The sequence below is a fragment of the Amblyomma mixtum genome, chromosome 1 (genome assembly GCF_055824585.1).
Source record: "Amblyomma mixtum isolate Tamu chromosome 1, ASM5582458v1, whole genome shotgun sequence".
In the NCBI taxonomy this organism is placed as follows: Eukaryota; Metazoa; Arthropoda; class Arachnida; order Ixodida; family Ixodidae; genus Amblyomma; species Amblyomma mixtum.
This window is the reverse complement of record NC_143012.1, coordinates 296767498-296787768: the sequence shown is the minus strand read 5'-3', so window position 1 is coordinate 296787768 and position 20271 is coordinate 296767498. Positions and strand designations below refer to the sequence as shown.

The 20271-nt window shown below is 50.3% G+C and overlaps 1 protein-coding gene across 5 annotated transcripts in view; it reads left to right on the top strand.

Annotated features, from left to right (window-relative positions):
* The first annotated feature begins 5333 nt into the window (after positions 1–5333).
* LOC149372156 (acid-sensing ion channel 4-like) overlaps positions 5334–20271 on the top strand; it is a 24660-nt gene continuing 9722 nt past the window's right edge. For 4 of the 5 annotated variants that reach the window (XR_016286961.1, XM_089566527.1, XM_089566526.1 and 1 more), the window contains exons 1-6: positions 5334–5705; positions 9561–9715; positions 10222–10331; positions 10773–10933; positions 12290–12394; positions 13133–13259. Coding sequence is in view for 4 of the 5 variants with exons in the window: in XM_089566527.1 (XP_089422653.1) it covers positions 5415–5705; positions 9561–9715; positions 10222–10331; positions 10773–10933; positions 12290–12394; positions 13133–13259 (949 nt within the window). In the remaining variant the exon portion in view is untranslated. The remainder of the gene's footprint in view (positions 5706–9560; positions 9716–10221; positions 10332–10772; positions 10934–12289; positions 12395–13132; positions 13260–20271) is intronic. The other variant, XM_089566528.1, reaches the window with a different exon arrangement.

Below are 20271 nucleotides of genomic sequence, written 5' to 3'. Positions count from 1 at the left end.
CAAGTTGAGAGGATGCGATAGCTACGCCTAACCCGCTAGATCTCGTTCGGAGAGACAGGCTTCGAGAAGCGAGTCGCGATTTGCACTCGCCTTTGTGATCACTTGCCGCCGCTTGCTTCCGACCAGAAAATTACCAGGGGCAACTTCCGGGCCAGTAGCAGGAAATCATTCCAATTTTATTCTTTTCTATTCTAATTTTATTCTATTCCTTTGTGGTTGTACTAACGGGTAACATTTCTTATTTTCCGGCCTTTGATGACGTCACATCGTTTTGACCAATCGCGAGTTTTGCACCGCCACTTTTTGGGCGACACCAGGTTTTAGTGTCTATGAGCGATTTAATGCTTTCGCATCAATATGACCAGAACAGGTCGCTGAGCCTCCTCGACACGACAGCGTGAGCGTGCCTTTAGCGATGGCCTAGGAGGAAGGCAGTGTGCAAGAAACGGCGCCCGCCTCACAACTGTCTGGCTCTGCAGCATGGGTAAGGTAGGAAAGAGAAGCAGACTGCCCTTTGTCCCCGTGCCGTAGATAGTCGGCTGCCTCAGCCCTAGCGACCGCGCACCGTCTCTTCAACTTCACCCCTACACACATGGATCCGCACCCCAAGCCTGAACTACGAACGAGGCCCGTCTCCTTCCCTTTCTTGCCTAGTATCTGCTGCAGTTCCACAGAAAGTTATCCACGCTAGTCCGGACTTGTCCGAGGGGACCGTTGGAGAAGAGAAATGGGCCAATGGAAACCCGAATGTGTGGTCGTTGTAGAACGCGAAATCCAAGTTTTGAGAACGTCGTTTTTCATTGCACAATGCACGCCGCACGAAAATTTCTTGAGCTTAATCTGAAGGGTTGTTTTCAGTTAATTGCTGATGACAACCTGTTACTCATGACGCAGTTTAGTTTTGCGGATAAGTTAGAAACGTACGTTTCGCAAGCGAGAGGCCAACATTGGTACTGGTGCTGTCACTGCAACCCTAGCTGGTACTGGGCAAACTTCTTAATGGCTTCGCTGTATCAAAACGTCAACCACGTTAACGCCCTACTGCTCGAAGACTCATGTGCGTTTAAAACGGTCGCTGTGCAGCTGAATGAGTGTTTTCGCGTCATCAGAGGCAAGTATGTGTTGCAATGACGACAAGGGTGTACAGCGCAGAAAATCGTATGTGCGCGACAAATTATTTACAGTTAATGAGGAAAAAGAAACCTGATTCTGTGTACAGTTTTTTAGTGCTCCTTGAATTTCCAAATTTGTGAAATTATGCTGAACTTTAACCCGGAGCTTTCGACTACCGCGTGCCTCGTATGGCCCATAGCCGAGAGGCTTGCAACGCTGTAAAAAATCGGCAACACTTTAATCTCAGCACTCCGTATTGTCCGTCATCAACGAATTGTGCCGGGTATCTTGGGCGCTTGCGGTGTGCTATGTCTGTAGTATATGTGCTCATTTCTGAACAATATCGAGATACTGAGGGGTGGCAGTCTTGAAGCTGGCATTCAAATTTGGTTTCAAAGCAATCTGTTACCTCTCTTGTATACGCTTATGTTTCAACGTGTCCATCGTAACTGAGTTCCGGCACTAGCTTCTGCACAGGTTTCCGCAGGTGTTTTCGGAACATCGAAGCCACGAATAGTGTCTCGGAAAAGGGAAGAAATTCAGCCTTTTCATGTCGTTCCGAAAACATCCGCAGGCACTTGTATTACGCAGCGCGTGTTCAAGAAACGCTGCCTCGCGTGACTATCAGTTCAGCATTCGCTGCATGGAGTATATGACGCCACTTCGCAGCGGAGCACTTCGTCGGATTCGTTCCTACTTCATTATTCACAATGAGTGGGGCCGACCGCGTGTGTTTGCGCGCACTGGGGGAAAAAGTGGGAGTCTACTTGTCGAACTGCGTGCACTCAGTTTCCAAGGAATGGAAATGTTTGCGGGGGAAGTAGGTAGAGGCAACGTAGTAGCAGCGGACATGGGCCCAAACTCCTTAGCGGCCATTCGTCGTGCTGGCTGGCTGTTTTGCTCGGACGCAGTAGTGGCAGCAACATGCCGTCGGTGCTGCTGTTGCTAAGGTAAGGAATGTAGATGCTTCGACTCTCGGAGATTCAAGTCACGTTGCAGAAGCTATTTGCTTGTAGGCCGTATAACTTTGCGCCGTATTTTGCGCCGTGCAGTAACGCAATTGTCGCATCAAAAAATGAAAAGATCAAACCGTGTGGCCGACTTGACCACATATACGAGAGGGTACCCAAAAGAAACCGGACTTATTTTTGTTTGAACTTATTTGTTCACATTTTAAGCACAAACCTTCATTCTCCTTCAAAGTATTCCCCACTTGCAATGATACGCTTGTCGATTCTTTCATTCCATTTTTCAAAACATTGTTTAAATTCATGTTTTGTGATGCTTGATAGTTCCTCCGTCGTTTTTTTCTTCACCTCAGCAACATCAGCGAAACGCTTTCCATTCACCTATTTTTTCATTCTAGGAAACAAAGAAAGTAGCACGGGGCAAGGTCGGGAGAGTATGAGGGTTGAGGAATAGGGGTCATGCCATTTTTGGTCCAAAATTGTCGTAGAGACAGGGCTGTGTGAGCAGGGGCATTGCCATGGAAAAACCAGTCACCCGACCGCCACAAATCTGGCCCCTTCCACCGCACACTGTTGCCCAATCTTTTCAAAACATCCAAGTAGGAAGCCCGGCTAACTGTCTGACCCTGCGGAACAAATTCTCAATGGGCGACTCCTCTCACGTCGAAAAAACAAATCAGCATTGTTTTGAGGTTTGGTTTCACCTAACGAGCTTTCTTGAGGCGAGGTGAATTTGAAGTTTTTCATTGGCATGATTGTTGCTTTGATTCAGGATTCGATTGAGGAACACTTGAGTTGTCCCCATAGCATCGTCCTTGTACGTCTTTCTTAATATTTCAAGAGTTTCCATTCAACTTTTCCCGAGCAAAAATCAGAATTTCACCAGCGCACGCTGTTCACGAAAATCAGCCATTGCAAAAACGACATTCACACAAAACAGTCGTCGCTCTAAAACTCTGCCTAAACTAGTCTGACCTCCTTCAACGACGGAACTCGGCTTACTGACTCTGGAATGTTCGTTCTATTCGCTCCTAGTGGCAAAACGCGGTACCACAGAAGCTTTGACGACCAAAAAATTTAGTCCGGTTTCTTTTGGGTACCCCCTCGTATAGGCCAGGTGGCAAAGCGTCATTTCTCTGTCTTCGTGTGGTAATGATACTGTCGGTTGGGAAATTGATATGCAGACCACATACCTTGATAACATTCTAATGCAATTTCTTTCTGCAAGGAAGCCTAATGGCCTACGTGAGCCTAATTACAGACGCTTGTTTCCTCTCGTAAACTGCAAATGTATTGGAGAGCCAGTGACTATATATCGCTCTGGTCTTGTCGGGTCACAGTGAAAGCGATCACCGTCATATTGTGAATATGCTCTGCAGCATGAGTCAGGATCGCCCGCAGTGCACAGAGGTAGCGGTATTATGTCATTTACAGAAACTGCCTACGTTCGAAACGTGTGAGGATATATGTAACGTGACAAATTGCGATGTGCTGAAAGGCAGTTCTGGCCTGCATATTTCCAACGCCGGGCAATGATCTCTGAAGAGGTAGCGTTTTTTTTCCGTCTGCACAGATATGTCTGCAGGACTGCACGGCACTAAAAACTAGAAGATTTTCATGGCGGCGCTTCAGACGCCGGCAAGTTTTCGAAGGGAGAACCTCCTACCTCCATGCTTCATTATGCTACCTTAGACCAGAACTCAACACTGTAAGCAAGGTGACGCAGAAATGCGAACTGTTAGTGTGCTGAACGTGGCGCTAGTGTTTTTATCGCTGTTTTTGAACATGCATACAGGCTTGCTTGCGAAAGATAAAAAAAAACCGCAGGATCGCCCGGTAGCCGCCGGTAGAAACTACTACATTAGGTGCGGCGCACTGCCAGCTCGGTCGCGATTTCAACAGAGTGCGGAATGAAATCTGCTGTAAAATCACCAGGATGCAGCCTTCGCGATCACTCTATTCGCCGGCTCCGCTCAAAACCGCTCTGGTGGCGTGACCTTTTGAGTCTCTATGATTGTACCGTTGCTGTAATCATACCTCGACAAAATCACTAGTGCTCACTCAGGCTCACTAACAAAAGTTTTGTCAACCCTACGGGCTCACTCACACTCACAGAAGCCCGGACTCACTCGAACTCAAGAACTCAAACTCATTTAGGCTCACAACTCACCTAGGCTAACTCATTTCAACTCACGCCTCATTTGGACTCACTCACTTCGACTCACGACTTATTAGCGCTCACTCGTTCGGGCTCACTCGCACATTTCAACTCGGGACTCATTCAGGCTCACACTGATTCAGGACTCCTATAAGCTCGCACATCGGACAGCTGAATCGTTTTTGCGCTCAACGGCCCTAGTTATGCGCTTAAAATACCAACAAAAGATGGTAAAAACACGGTGATGCGATGAGCACTTAACTGCAACTAGCCTTTAGCCAGGTCTGGTTGGGAGGCATAGAGGCCTGTAGCTGCCACTCGCGGGACGTAAATATCTAAGGCCGCTGCATGTGTTCTGCAACCAAGGAAAAAACAGGAGACGAAGAACTAGAGCAACCGCGATGCAGCAAGCCACAGCTAATATCCAACGAGACCAAGCGCGCAAACTAATAAAATTTTCTCGCCTTTAGTGATGTTCTAAAATGCAGCAGCCACGAAAATTACACACCACGAAGCAATGAAATTACACTAAATCATCATCTCGACCAAAAGCGTATTCAATATCACGAGTGCACAGGAAACGCGTTTATGAAAGCTAGAAACCTGTACCCATTCGGCATTATGGATTCACGTGGGATCACGGAATTGTTCAACCTCACATCATCGACTTAATTTATTTGATAGGCCCACACTCTACCGGACTGATCAGGACTCAGATCACGATCTGAATGTGAGCCCGTACTCACGACTCAGGTCGTGATCTGAAAGTGAGTGCGGACTCAATACGACACAGGCTACGATCTGAATATTTCGGATTCGCGTTCAGATTATGATCTGTATACGAGTACGAGCTCACTCACAACCCAGATCATGATCTGAACGTGAGTCCGAACTCACTCACGACTGAGATCGTGATCTGAATGTGAGTCCGGGTTCACCCATGACTCAGATCATGATCTGAATGTGAGTCCGAACTCACTCACGACTCAGATCATGATCTGAAATGGGCTTGAGTGAGCCCGAGTGAGTCGACTCGCAGTAGTCGAAATAGCAGGTGTTTCAACTTCGGCGTGTACACGGGGGAAATGTCTAAATCGCGTGCAACTAATGTGCTCAGGTCGGCGCTGCAGCGAAGCGCCTTGCCCGGGCTCCGTCTCGCGGCGAGCCCGGCGCCCATGTCCCGACTACGGCGCCTCTGCTGGCTGCTAGTGTGGTCGGCGCTGGCGACGCTCATGGTGCACGACCTGGGAGCCGTGTTGGCCGACTACCTGCGCTTCGAGGACATTGTGACGCTGTCCGTGTACGAGCCAGCGTGGGCCACCTTCCCGGCCGTCACTGTGTGCAACCTGAACCGCGTGCGCAAGTCGGCCCTGTGCGACCGGGTCCCGCCTCCCATGAAGGGCCTCAACGCGGCCATCTTCCGCTGGAGGCACGTCCTCTGCAACGCTACCGACAGGGACGTCGCGGTGAGAGAGCGAAAACTTTCATTCTGAGGAAAGGCCCGACGAACACGTGACGTGGTTGACTTTGTCACAATGTCATACTACGGGATACGAGACTTGTAACATCCCTTATACAACTTAAGCCGACAGCTGCATAAGCCACGTTTGGCGAAATCGTGTCGGCGTCCGCGTACGTAGCGCCCCTACAACCTACACCTGCTTGTACTAAACCCCTGCCCATATATACTAAATACTGCGACTGGCATCAGCATTTCACTTCACCTCAGTTGTCGCTGAAATTCGCATTGGCATAAAGATAAACATCCTAGGAATTTTTTTTCTCGCGACGTTTAATTTAGTAATTAGCAATTATTAGGTAGCGTTTAATAACCCAGGCCCAGTCAAGCTGCGAAAGCAGCTTTTTGCCTGGAAATCCTTCCAGTTGTTCTGGAAAAATAAATTCAATTCAATTCAATTCAATAACTTTAAACGCAAAATATCTACTGATAAAACTATGTACCGTGTTGACAGTCATCCTGTTGCGTTGTTTCCACCTAATTAACTTTCGCATGGGCAATTTTTTTTAAAGGGCCACTGACCAGGGTCCGGACATTTTTGAAAAACAAGCCCACTGCATAGATGAGGCATCGAAGATAACCTCTGCAAAATACTAGAGCCATGCGCGCCCCGAAAAGCTGCGAAAATTCAAATCAAAGCCCGTTCGTTCTTTCCTTCCTTCAAAAACGGGCCCGGCCCACTACTCTGCACCCCGCTGACGTCAAGGGGGCTACTTTCGCTAAAAGCACTCCATTGGTGCATCGTTCTGACTGACGGGAGAAGGTTGGGCGTAGCCTTGGCGTCGCGTCGTCTGCACAACGCTTTCCGCAGCGCCTTCTGTTCTGGCTCATGCCTACAAACCCGCATGAAGGAACAAAAAAAAAAAAAAACTGCGGAGGGAGCGTGCGGCGACAGCCTTGAACCCTAGCCATAAAAAGTAAAAAAACAGTAAAACTGAGGGAGTTGGCTCGCCCCCCCCCCCCTCCCCCCCCCCCCCGCCGTGATCCCGTCACGAGACGCTCTGCGTGCGCGCTCCCTTCTCAGTTTCTTTTCTTCTATGCGAGCCCCCCAAAACAAGGTTTTAATTAGTAGTGCAGCAGAGCCTTTCCCTCGCTCGCCCACTTGACCGCTCCGCACACATACCGCTTATCTTTCGTGCATCTTGCGTACGCCTTGACTCCAATGAATGACATATGCTTTGGAGCGGAGAAAAGACACAAACACACAGAACACAAACACGCATGGAGAAAAGCAAACGGGCGGTTGCCGGGTCCGCGCTTCGCCGTGTGTTTCGAACACAACCGACTTCCGCCCCTCCGCTCGTGAAACGGTGGGGAGGCCTAAAAGAAAATGAAAAGGTGGCTCGTTAACTGGGAATGACAAACAGATGTATGAAAGGATGCGCTCGCTAACAAGTCTAGGTGGTCGAGCCGATCGCGCCTCTCGATCGTTCAGTGTGCGGAGAAAATGAAAAACCAAGAAAAGAATTCTATTGAAGGCGGGGCCATGACGTCGCCCTGTGACGCACTCCACAGACACCACGCCTCCGGCTTACACCGGAGAAGGAAGGGGTGATTTTGCCTTGCCGAGCCTACTCGACGAGGAGCGGGAGAGAAAAATTTCGAGGAGGGAATGGAAGGAGAGGAGGCTCGCTCAAAGTGAGGTAGAGAGTGTCTGCTGGCCGCGGGTGGGCAGGGGGCCTTTAAGCTGAAAAAAAAAAAAAAAAGCGTGGAAGTTTTTAGAAGTTTCATCGGACGAAACATTTGCGCGCAATAAGATTAATGCGTTAGTGCACACAACTCTCACAATACAGTAGCATCACACAATGCTTGGCTTCAAATTTGCGGTATTAGCTCATGTAAAAAAAACGATTAAAAATTTTCATGAAAATTAGTTGAGTAGCAGGATGAAAGCAGCAATTAATGTATAGTTATTATTAAATTCAAAAAATTCAAAAAAAAAATTGAAATTTGGAATTTTGAAATTTTTGAATTTTTTATTATTAGCATGGGTGTATAATAGAGTCCTATAGATGGCGCTTACCTTGGTGTTTCAGCTGCTTTTCTCAAAAATCCGTTGAACTAATTCGCGAAGAAACGGTATTTGAGCTAAATGCACTCAACGCTTGATTCTTTCGTTGGGCATTATAACACCAGCCTTTTCCGTAAGATTTGGACATTAAATTATCATTACGCCGGTAATAGCTAATGAGGTACATAACAGTTGTATCTTACCGGTACTCACCTATGGGGCAATAACGTGGGGGCTATAAGGAAAAGGGTTCAACTTAAATCAAGGACAACGCGGCGAGCTATGGAAAGAAAAATGATAGATGTATCGTTAAGGGACAGGAAGAGGACAGAGTGGGTCAGAGAACAAACGAAGGTTGATGTCATCTTAGTCTAAATCGCGAAGAAGTGGGGCTTGGGCAGGACATGTAATGCGAAAGCACTGATGGTCCTTGTGCGTAACGGTCTGGATATGCGTAACACTATGCTTAACAGGGGTGGCAGAAAGTTAGGTGGGCGGATTAGATAGGGTAGTTTGCGGGGATAAGGTGGCCGCAGCTGGCGAAGGACAAGGTTAATTGGAGAGACATAGAAAAGGTCTTTGTCTTGCTGTGAACGTAGTCAGGCTGCTGCTGATGGATGCTGACGTTGACGCCAAAAACTACCTGTCAAATTTTGCCTTGACTTCCCACGCTTTTTACGTGCTATTAGTAGGACAACCCGCCTAGTTCTTGTCGTGAAACCAACTGCACGGACAATTTCGTGATATTTTTAAGTACCCACCGCTAGGCACGTTCTGAAACCGCGTAAGTGAAGTATATTACACATTCTTTGGAAATAACGAGCAAAAAATATTTGATTGAAACTCAATGAAGCAATGGACGACTCGCGGGGAACCTTATGCCCCTGTAAAGCGTGCTTTGCCTGTTAGACAGAACGCAGTGCAATAAAGCCAACATAAAAAGAAAAGAATCTCCCTCTCAGAGTTCCTTTTTTTTTGGCCGCGACTCCTAGCTGCGTGTGCAGTTCGAATACCTCGAGGGTTCAGCTGCGTCTAGTGAAGTGTTGCGCATGGAGTGCATTGTGTTGTGCATTATCACTGCCTCGTGCGAATAGAAGAGAGCTGAAAGAACCACGCGGAGAGAAAAATAGAACAGACGCGCGCCGCAGTCACGCCGTCGCAGCCGCAGGGAAAGCCAGATGCTCCTGTGCACATTGTCTACCCCAACTGGCACTTGCTCCGCACGAATTTTTTATAGCTGTGACTTATGGCTGTGACTTCACGCCGCGCGCGGCCCCACCATCTGTTCCTCTTAGCTCTAACTTATGCCACTCGGTGGCTCTGGCGTCACGCCAGCTGTGTCGACGGATTACGCTCAAGCTCGGCTCAGGTGGAACCCCGTAAAACAACTGTCTATTTTAAAGTGCGCGGCGGAAGATGTGGACGAAGGGAGACGATCAGGGCGAGCGCCTTAGAGCGTTGTAGGGTAATCGCCCGCCCTGCTGGTTTCTTTTCACCCTCGTCTTGTACTCCCGTGTTTTCTACCTAGAATTATGGGCCACCTAGCCCAAAAGCGAGATTTATGCGCGCATTCGCATATGGGGAGAGTAGAAGAACAGAAACCGAAAAAAGAGAAGCGCCTTCGTTTTTAACGTGGCTTTATAGCCGGTTTCAGCGCAAACGTAGTTTCACTCGCGATCTCCGTTTTCCGATTCATTTCGGCCAGTTGTGTGGTTGAGGGCTGTTATTTGGGGAGCGACGCCACTCACGACACTTGTTTCTCTCTCTCTCTCTATGCGCGGTCTTCGCCAGATCAGCAAAGAGGACCTGAATCTGCAGCGTGAGCTGACAGACTGGATCCGAGTCGTGTTCCGTGACGCACGCTACGCGGAGTACGAGTTGGGTCATCAGATGGACGACATGGTGCAGCACTGTGTCATCAATGGCCAGGATTGCAGAGACAAAAAGTACGCCTCGTGTACAGCGCTGGTTTTCATTTGCTGCGCTTGTTCAGAGATGAAAGAAAAAAAAAACTATGCGAGTCATTTGGCTTCTATGCCGTGATCCAAGGATAAATTGGTTGGCTGGTTTATGGGGTTTAACGTCCCAAAGCGACTAAAGCTATGAGAGACGCCGTAGTGGAGGGCTCCGGAAATTTAGGTTCTTTAACGTGCACTGACATCGCACAGTACACGGGCCTCTAGAATTTGACGCTATTTGCAACGGCGCAGTTTGTAATACCAGCAGCAACGTTGCTCTTGCTTTACACGTGTGGATACGAACAGAAGGTGCCAACTAAGCACCGGGGGAATTAAAAAAAATTATCTGTAATTATCCAGCAGTATAAGAGTGGTCCCGCAAGGAGATACATATGTATACATAATCGATGTTAGCTAGATTTAATTTGGTTGAATGAAGTGCAGCGCATATATCGACTGCATATTCTAAGCTGAACTCTTTGCCTCTCTTTCAGTGTTCTCGGCATGAAGCTGGTGCCCGCTTACGGGAACTGCGTCTGCGTCGGTTGCTATCCGAACGACGGCAAAGGCAACGTCGAGGAGACAACGGCCGGATGTAAACACGGTAATCCTGTTGGTGGCATGACAAAACACAGGAATGCTAGTGGAAGTGGTAACTCCTTTTCTTTTTCCCTGTATCATGCAGTATGTAGTTGACCAGGAGAGGGCAACGAGGGTGGGACGTGGTTCCTAGAGTAAGAGTTCTCCTGGTATCACTCTACCTGGGGATTATGGTCTTCAAAATTTTATATCTTCGTTGTGCCCTGCTGCAGCTGTGTTTCTTTTTCTCGCTTGTTTCTTTCCGGCTCGAAGCGAGAGCGCTGATGCTCGCTGTGATTCGGGCTCACCGTAATCATAAGCCTCATACTGTGAATCAAAGAGAGGGCACACTTACATCCTGTAACATATACGGATTAGCGGCTAGCCGTTGCCGCTGTATTCTTTTGGGCGTACAACTGCGATTTGCCTCGATATTTTTCATTTTTTTGTTCAACAATTCTCCCAGAGCTGAACCTGATACTGAACGTGGAGCTGGACGAATATCTGCCCCTGAGTGTCGAGGCCGGCTTCGCAGTCATGGTGCACAACCCACGGAGCGAGATCAACGTAGCCCTGGACACGTCTTACGTGGCGGCCGGGTTTTCAACCCACATTGCCGTCTCTCGCGTGAGCCCCGCGCACGGGATAGCTCCGTGCATGTTTTCGTTGCTTTTTTTATACAGCAGTGACGCGGTTGGAGGCTTGCCTCTTCAGTCCTCATCTTACTGTCTTTCTGTTTGTATCGGCTAAAAGTGCACATGGTCGTGCGCTTGTTTGCATGAAGCAAAGCACGTACGCATGCGCATGCTCACACAACTTGCGCCCACATTGTTCCAACTACAGGCGCTTGTAACTAATTTCACAGCTTACTGTAGTGCTGTGGAAGCTATGAGCACTAGGCGACGGTTTCCACGAGTGTGCTGCATGGTGTCATGAGCTCGCGAGCAGCCACACATTTGCGAAGGCGGTCGCCTCGCGCTCATCGCTTATACTGCACTGCTGGGAGTTGTGGGTTGGAGTGTGACTGGTGTCTCAGGGGAACGTCGTTATTGCGGCAAAAATGTCTTCTCACTCGACAAGACGTGGGCACTTGGTCTTCTTATATTATTCTTTACCACGCTTTGTCATTGCTTCGGTAAAGAGAAGTATAAAACACTTACTTAGCTCTAGTGAGCGTTGTCTTGGATTGGTATTGCTCTATTTGCACACGGTCTTCGCTGGCGCATGCTTTGCGATTTATTCTTTACGCATCAGTCCGGTGCTTTACGAATCCTTCTGTTCATGTGAGAAATGAACTTACCTTTCTTGAAAACGTCACGCAGCAATGTATTGTATCTCGGTGTATTCACCCTGAAGTGCTGTTCGCATTGCGACCCTGCCTGCCCGTGAGGAAGCTTGACTTCGCGCACCTTTAAAATGCAGGATGCATTTCAGGGCTGCTCCATGAGACTTTCTGTCGGCGCATTTTGAGCGAGCGATCTCAGAAATAAAAGGTGTTCGACTCCCACATCTGCCTTTGGTTTGAATATCAGCCTCGTATGGAGGTGTAGGGTTCGATCTCAAGTGCCGCCGGGTACCCGGCAATTTTCCAAAGGATATAAGCTTTTCCTTTGTCTGGTGCCCGGCATTTCTGGAGTAAAATGCTTGGAAAAATGGGTCACCACCGCGTGCAAAACAAACAGAGGCGCTGTTTGGTCAAGCTGATCTTGAATCATTAAAATCATATCAGCATTATAACCCCCCCACCTTCTCCTGCTATTCAGAGATAATGCCGCCCAGGAGTGCTCGAGTCACACGGGATATGTGGAACGGGGAAGGGGGAACTTCCACCAGTGTGTCACTTGGGGTGACGTGATCTCGGCTAATTGTACGCTCTTAAGTAAAACGACCACTTATTAAAGTCGCGCATGCAGATTAGTTGTGCGACTGTTTCCGGTTCCTGTGCGCAAGTGCCTGTTCCATGTTTTCATGCTCATAATGCAGTCGGAATTCCGGAGACTGGGGCCCCCGTTCCAGAACCCGTGTCGCAGTCAGTGGCCGCCCGAGATAAGAAAATACGTCGACAGTGAGAAGTACTACAACGCATATGTGGGTGATGGTATAAGTACAACGTGTTTTCACGCATGTTTGGGCCAGTTATCACAGTATATAGAATACTGCCGATGAGGTAAGGATGCATTGCGGCAAACAACAGTATCGATAGCAGCTAATAATTTATGCCCAACATCCTCTGACAAAAATTTTGAAAATTGGAAAGTATAAATTAGTGTTATGGAAATATTGAAGGTGATGGACGATTCTTCTGATATGTAGCAAAATATTTCTTTTAAAGTGTTTCCATCGATCGCATCGAACAGTTAAGGCTGCCATAGAAGACCAGTGAAGAACGCTTTTGACGATACAAAAACGTTAATAGAAAAAAAATGTAAGACTGCCGTCGGGTGACCTGCGTATTGTTATAGTGAAATCTTACACTATATAAAAAAAAAAATTGCGTTCAGAAACGAATTCCCGCTCGAAAATGCTTTTGTCCAGGATTTTTAAGTATGATGAACGCACGTTGTACCCCATAAATGTTTTGAAAATCGGGGGTTACCTTCATTACAGGGTAAAATATTCAGCACAAATTTTGGAAAAGAGGGAAAACAAAAGTGGGAAAAAACAGGCTGGTGGAATGAATACTTCATCTGGTACAACTTGCCTTGGAATTATTTCTTGACCCTGAACGTTTAACTCGCGTAGAGCACAAGTAAAGTTCATTCTAGCACAACTCGCAGCATTCATTTTTTTCTTTCATTTTTACTCTGGCGTGGTTGATGCTGACAGGAGTGCCGCGACTACTGCTACCAGGCTCGACTCTTCGAGGCCTGCGGCTGCGTCTCATCGCAATACATGCGCCCCAACTGGGGCGCCATAAACACTGCGCCGATCTGCCCAAGCGACGGCTCTGCAGGTAAGCGCGCTTGGCCGGTGGCGCGTCACGGCTCTCTGAGCACCTCAATCAAAAATTGGCTGTCACTTAGCTCAGCTGTGCCTGGATATTCAAGCGAAATCTTTATTATGCCGTGGTTATGCTTGGTTAAGTGCTGTTTAGACACATACATAGACTGAGATTATTCGCTAAATCCCTCGCATATGGTTGGCAATGTCAGCCGGATGATCAGACTCGGCCCGCCGCCTGCGAGAAGGATATCAACCGACTCGCTTCTTACATAGCGAGAAACTGCCAGGCGCGCACGCGAGAGCGGCACCTTCGCCTTTTTCAAGTGGAGTCATGTGACTAGTCACGTGACCACAGCTGGCAAGACGACGGTCGGCGCAGCGGCGGGCGCGCGGCTGCAGCTGCGGCGAACCACGTGGTTAGTCACGTGACAGACACACCCTCCGCTTGAAGGTCTAATGGGCCCTCCCAGTGACCTTGGCTCCTTCTAGGCCAGTAAAGCTTTCACTTTAAAAACAACAGAAAGTAATACCATCGCTTGAATTGTATGGTGTCACTGACGAAATAGTCTTTTGCGTTGCGCTGGACATATTTTTAGTGATTTGCAGTTACGATCCCTTTACTAAGGCTTATACTAGATTTTTTTTTTGCGCTAGAGGGTACTGTATATGGCGGTGGTTTTGTCAGGCAATAACTTAACCACCATATGACAGCTTTCTCTGGGTGCTGTTGAAGACGGAGGGGTCCTGGAGATGACTGACTCGTTCAGCCCCGCAGGTCCCGGCTCCGAAGGACGGCGTCGAGCTCCGATATGGAGGAAACTGTACAGAAGGTTTATTTTACATATTTACAGTCGAGATGGGAGTGCTCCGGTCACAAAACATCATTCCTTTAAATAGGGTTCGTATTCACCAGATCCCTGACTGGGGAATAAAGTTCGGAGATCGATGCCCAATCAGGTGGGAACATATGGACACTGGTGGCACCACCCACGGCAGGGGGCGGTGCTGGTCTCTCTCGCCCTCTCGCAGTTCGGTCGATGGGAAGGGGAAGACAGAGCCATCAAACACTGATGCGTCACCTTGACCACTGTGGTATAGTGTTCTAGAACTGTGGCAAGTCTTCTGTGCGTTGCCTCCGCGGGAAAAAAGTATCCTGCAGTCTCCCCGCTGGTGAATGAACGTCCTCGAACTCTCTCCCCCCCCCCGCCGGATGTCCGAAGCACGACACCTCTGGCGAGGACACCGCCGTCTTTCAATTAGTATCACCCCGTCCGGTGACCCGAGGACAGACTCGGCCACACTACCACTGTGGCGGTCATCTCTGCTTCCGCCGCTGCTGCCGCCGGCGCCAGGCCTCGTCGTATCTTTTGCTTCGCGATGAGTCACGTCCGGTACTAATTCTTCCTAGGACCGTGTTCCCCAATCTTAACAGTGCATTAAAGAAAGCGCGAGGTCTTGAGCGCACCGTGAATACGTGCGAGTTAAAACGTATCAGAACTGTCATATGGTCATAGCCTAGAGCGCTTAAGGTGCAGCATAGATATTGGTATTGTGAAGAAGAAGATGGACCCCTTCGCTGGACGCCGATAAAGAAGAAGCGGTTGTGGGATTGCCATCGCGCAGATCGTGTTGGTCTTGGTCGCCCCGCTCCAACGCCGACCTCGACGCCGTCCCCGAAGTCCTTCTTCTACATTTGGTGGAGGTGCTGCCTGGTCTCCTTGCCTCACGTATGCCAAGACGAGCTCGTATGGCTGAAGACGGACACCCCCCAGCCGCCCCGATGACCCAGCCGGTTGTCTGCTCTGGCTCCTTGCGCCAGCGCGACCCTGCGCTCTTTAGCGGCACCGACGACACAGACTGCGACGACTGGCTCGCGTCATACGAGCGAGTGAGTTCCTACAATAAGTGGGATGACGTCACTAAGTTAACAAATGTCATCTTTTATTTGACCGGAGTTGCCAACTTGTGGTATCGAAACCACGAAGCCGATATCACGACGTGGGATACATTCAAGGCTAACCTTACCACCGTGTTTGGTCGTCCTGCTGTACGCAAGCTCCGCGCCGAACAACGCCTGCATGATCGATCACAGCGGTTCGGCGAAACATTCACAAGTTACATTGAAGATGTGGTCCATCTCTGCAGTCGCGTCAACGCACAGATGTCCGAAAAAGACAAGATGAAGCACATCCTGAAGGGCATCGAACATGACGCCTTTCAAATGTTAACGTCCCGGGATTTGACTACTGTTGCCCAAGTTGTCAATCTTTGCCAGAGCTACGATGAGTTGCGCAAGCAGCGCCTCATCACTCCACCACCTTCCGGGCCTGTGGAACCACTTTCTGGTCTCTCCTCTACATCTGGGAGCTCCACGCTGCTGCAGCAGCTCAAAGACTTCATCCGGGAGGAAGTTGCTCGCCAGATATCTTTACTTCCGACGAACTGCGAGCTGTCCCAAAATTTGGCGCCCCTTCAAAAGGTCATTGCCGACCGCGTGGCAGAGGCCCTTCCCTCTGTCGCTCCACCAGCTCCCATGCCTCCGCACGCACCAGCCGTTGAGCCCCTCGCATACGCCGACGTCCCTGCCGCTTCACCAATGACGCCCGCTCCTGTCGCACCGCTGACGTACGCTGCCGTCGCTGCCCGACCACGGCCAGCTAGCTACCCTTTGGTCTATGCTACGCCTCCAGGACCTGTACAGGAATTTCTTCCGGCGCCACAGCCTTTTATTCCACCTCCTCCGCAGCGCCGCAATCCATGGCGAACAAGTGACAACCGTCCCATCTGTTATTCCTGTGGGTTTGCTGGCCATGTTTCTCGGTACTGCAGAAATCGCACTCACGACGATTTTGTACCGCGCCGAATGTCCGCTTCCTGGCAGCCGCCCCGAAATCAGTACGCAGCCGCCGATCCGTCTGCAAGTTCCGTCGCGAATGACCGTGGCTCCTTTTCTCCTCGCCGCTCAACCTCGCCGCGTCGCCGCTCCCTATCTCCGCTGCGACGGCGTCCCAATCTTGCGCAAGAGGAAAACTGATTGCCGCAGTTCCTGAGGCGAGAACTGCGCAACGAGCGAACTGTCAAAGGCCTCACGTATCTCCCGCGAATCTGCTTGAAGTTTCTGTTGAAGGCGTTATAGTACTGGCTCTGGTCGATACCGGCGCTGCTGTTTCTGCCATGGCTGCAAGTCTTTGCCGTTCATTGCGCAAAGTAACGACACCTATTTCAGGATTCTCACTTTGCACGGCAAGTGCCCAGCCTGTCAACCCTATAGCGGTGTGCACAGCACGAGTCGTCATTCAGGAAGTTGTGTACGCCATAGAATTCGTCGTTTTGCCTTCCTGCTCTCATGATCTTATCTTGGGCTGGGATTTTCTGTCGCGCAATAATGCGGTGATCAACTGTGCTCGTGCCGAACTGGAGTTTTTTGCGCTTGACGTACCGTTGCCGAACGTTCCTCCTCCGAAAGTCGTCGTTGCCGAAGATATTGACCTCCCTGCGTGCTCTTTCGTCCTTGTGCCCACCGCTTGTGCTTTTCCCCGCAGTACCGATGTCCTTTTCACACCCTCGCCCATCTTTCTAAACCGCAAAAGTCTTCCCCTGCCTTATGCCGTACTTTCTATATCAGCTGGCCTCACCGCGCTCTGGATTTCTAATCCGTTCTCCTTTCCCGTCTCCCTGCGTCGTGGCGAATGCCTCGGCACCGAACAGCTCATTGATTCCATTCTCACCGCTGACGCAACCACCGCTTCGCAGCCTGGTGACTTGGCTGCACTCACACCACCTGTTCTTGCACCGGACCAGTCGTCTCCTGACGTTTTCCTCCGCTCGATCGACGCCGATCTTCCTGGCCCTCAACGCACTGAACTTCTCGCACTTCTTCATCAATTCCGTTCTTCATTCGACTTTCACCAGCCTGCTTTGAGCCGCACATCAACTGTCGCCCACCACATTGACACCGCTTCTCATGCTCCTCTGCGTCAGCGCCCCTACCGTGTCTCTGCCACCGAGCGCCGAGTTATTGAAGCCCAAGTTGACACTATGCTTCAGAATGGCGTGATCGAGCCTTCTAACAGTCCGTGGGCCTCTCCTGTAGTCCTCGTGAAGAAGAAAGACGGTTCTATTCGCTTCTGCGTTGACTACCGTCGCCTAAATAAAATCACGCGGAAAGATGTGTACCCTCTACCGCGTATAGATGATGCACTGGACTGTTTACAAGGCGCTGAACTCTTTTCTTCGCTCGATTTACGCTCCGGTTACTGGCAGGTACCCATGGCTGCGGAAGATCGCCCTAAAACCGCATTCGTCACCCCCGATGGCCTCTTTGAATTTACCGTCATGCCTTTCGGTCTGTGTAATGCTCCTGCTACATTCGAGCGTATGATGGACACTATTCTGCGTGGCCTGAAGTGGAAGACGTGCCTGTGTTACCTTGACGACATCGTGGTGTTCTCGCCGGACTTTGCGACCCACCTCTCTCGCCTGAAGCAGGTCTTGACATGTCTTGCGAATGCCGGTCTGCAGCTCAACTTGAAGAAGTGTCGTTTCGCTGCTCGTGAGCTGACTATTTTAGGCCACGTTGTGTCCAAGGAGGGTATCCGCCCTGATCCCGCCAAACTTCGTGCTGTGACTGCCTTCCCGAAACCTACTACCATTAAGCAACTCAGAAGCTTCTTGGGCTTGTGCTCATACTTTCGGCGTTTTATACGGAACTTTGCATCCATTGTCGCCCCGCTGACTCAGCTCCTTGGCCACAACTCAGACTTTTCCCTGTGGTCACTAGCATGCGACACCGCCTACAATACCTTGCGCCGCCTCCTCACAGCTCCGCCCATCCTGCGCCATTTTGACCCCCAGGCGCCCACCGAAGTGCACACAGACGCCAGTGGTGTCGGCCTCGGCGCTGTGCTTGCTCAGCGCCCCTCTGGATTCGGCGAATACGTGGTCGCTTATGCCAGCCGTACTCTCACGAAAGCCGAAACTAACTACTCAGTAACGGAACAGGAGTGCTTGGCCGTTGTCTGGGCACTCACTAAGTTTCGACCTTACCTTTACGGCCGTCCTTTTGATGTAGTCACTGACCATCATGCCCTCTGCTGGCTTTCATCGCTCAAAGATCCCTCCGGCCGGTTGGCACGATGGGCTCTTCGTCTCCAGGAATATAATATCCGTGTCGTTTACCGATCTGGTCGCAAGCATACAGACGCCGACGCTTTGTCTCGCTCGCCGCTTCCAGTCGACCTTGCCAGCCTCTCTGCCTTGGACCCCGTGCCGTTTACGCTCGACGTCAGTGACATGCCCGCCGAACAACGAAAGGACCCATGGATAGCCTCTCTTATTGACTACCTCTCCAACCGTTCGCAAGTTACCCCTTCACGCGCCGTTTGCCGCCAAGCTTCCCACTACGAGATTCGGGATCACCTCCTTTACCGGCGCAACTACAATTCAACTGGACGGAAATGGCTCCTCGTGATCCCGCGCCATCTACGGACCGAAGTATGTACAGCTTTCCACGCCGATCCGCAGTGCGGTCACGCCGGAGTTTTCAAGACGTACACTCGAATCCGTCTTCGCTACTATTGGCGCGGTATGTACAACTCGGTTCTTCGGTACGTCCGATCGTGCCTGGCTTGCCAACGCCGCAAACCTGCCTCTCACCGTTCGGCTGGTGAGTTACAGCCTCTCTCATGTCCGCTTAGACCCTTCGACCGCATTGGCATTGACTTCTACGGCCCTCTTCCGTACACAGCTGCCGGCAATCGCTGGGTGATTGTCGCGGTCGACCATCTGACGAGATATGCCGAAACCGCTGCGCTCCCACCTGCCACAGCCCGTGATGTGGCCGGATTCTTATTGACGCACTTCATTCTCCGTCACGGTGCTCCTCGCGAATTGCTCAGCGACAGAGGCCGTGCTTTCTTATCTGACGTCGTTCAAGCCCTGCTCGCTCAGTGCACAGTCATTCACCGCACTTGCACCGCCTACCATCCGCAAACAAATGGTCTTACTGAACGATTTAATCGCACCCTCGGTGACATGTTCGCGAAGTACGTTGGATCCGATCACACTGACTGGGACATTGTGCTGCCGTATATCACCTATGCATACAACACTGCTACGCAATCCAGCACGGGTTTCTCTCCGTTCTTTTTGCTTTACGGTCGGCATCCATCTGCTCCCCTTGATACAGTGCTCCCCTACAAACCTGATGCCTCTGAATGTACCACCGTTACCGAAGCTGCACGGCACGCCGAAGAATGCCGCCAGATTGCCCGATCGTTCACGACCGACTCTCAATGGCGCCAAAAACATCACCATGACACCACTCAGAAGAATGCACTACACTTCGAGCCCGGCTCGCTCGTGTGGCTATGGGTTCCATCCAGCAGTCCCGGCCTCTCAACAAAACTGCTTTCCAAGTACCATGGGCCCTACCGTGTCGTCGAGCGCACTTCGCCAGTCAATTACATTGTTGAGCCTCTTACACCACCTTCTGATCTTCGGCGCCGTGGCCGTGAAACTGTACATGTGCAGCGCCTTAAGCCGTTCTACGACCCCATCGTATCTTCGTCCCCTTAAGTCGCCAGGATGGCTCCTTTTTCTCTGGGGGGCATTGTGAAGAAGAAGATGGACCCCTTCGCTGGACGCCGATAAAGAAGAAGCGGTTGTGGGATTGCCATCGCGCAGATCGTGTTGGTCTTGGTCGCCCCGCTCCAACGCCGACCTCGACGCCGTCCCCGAAGTCCTTCTTCTACAGTATATATAGACAGTCCCTCGTTAACTGTTGTACACCATTAATCGTTCGTGTAGCATTGGCTGAAAGTTTGATGTTATTAAGGCGAAAGCCTTTAATGCCTCATCGTTGTAAGCAGCAGTTGTCGACAGAAAATGTCACGCTTTTCAATTGGTCGAAACGGTCGTGACGTCACAGTGCGCGAATTTCAAACAGGGCCAATTGTACTTTGCCTAGTAACCATGCAAGCAATTGAAGGGATCGTATAGTGATGCTCCAAGTATGTGGGACT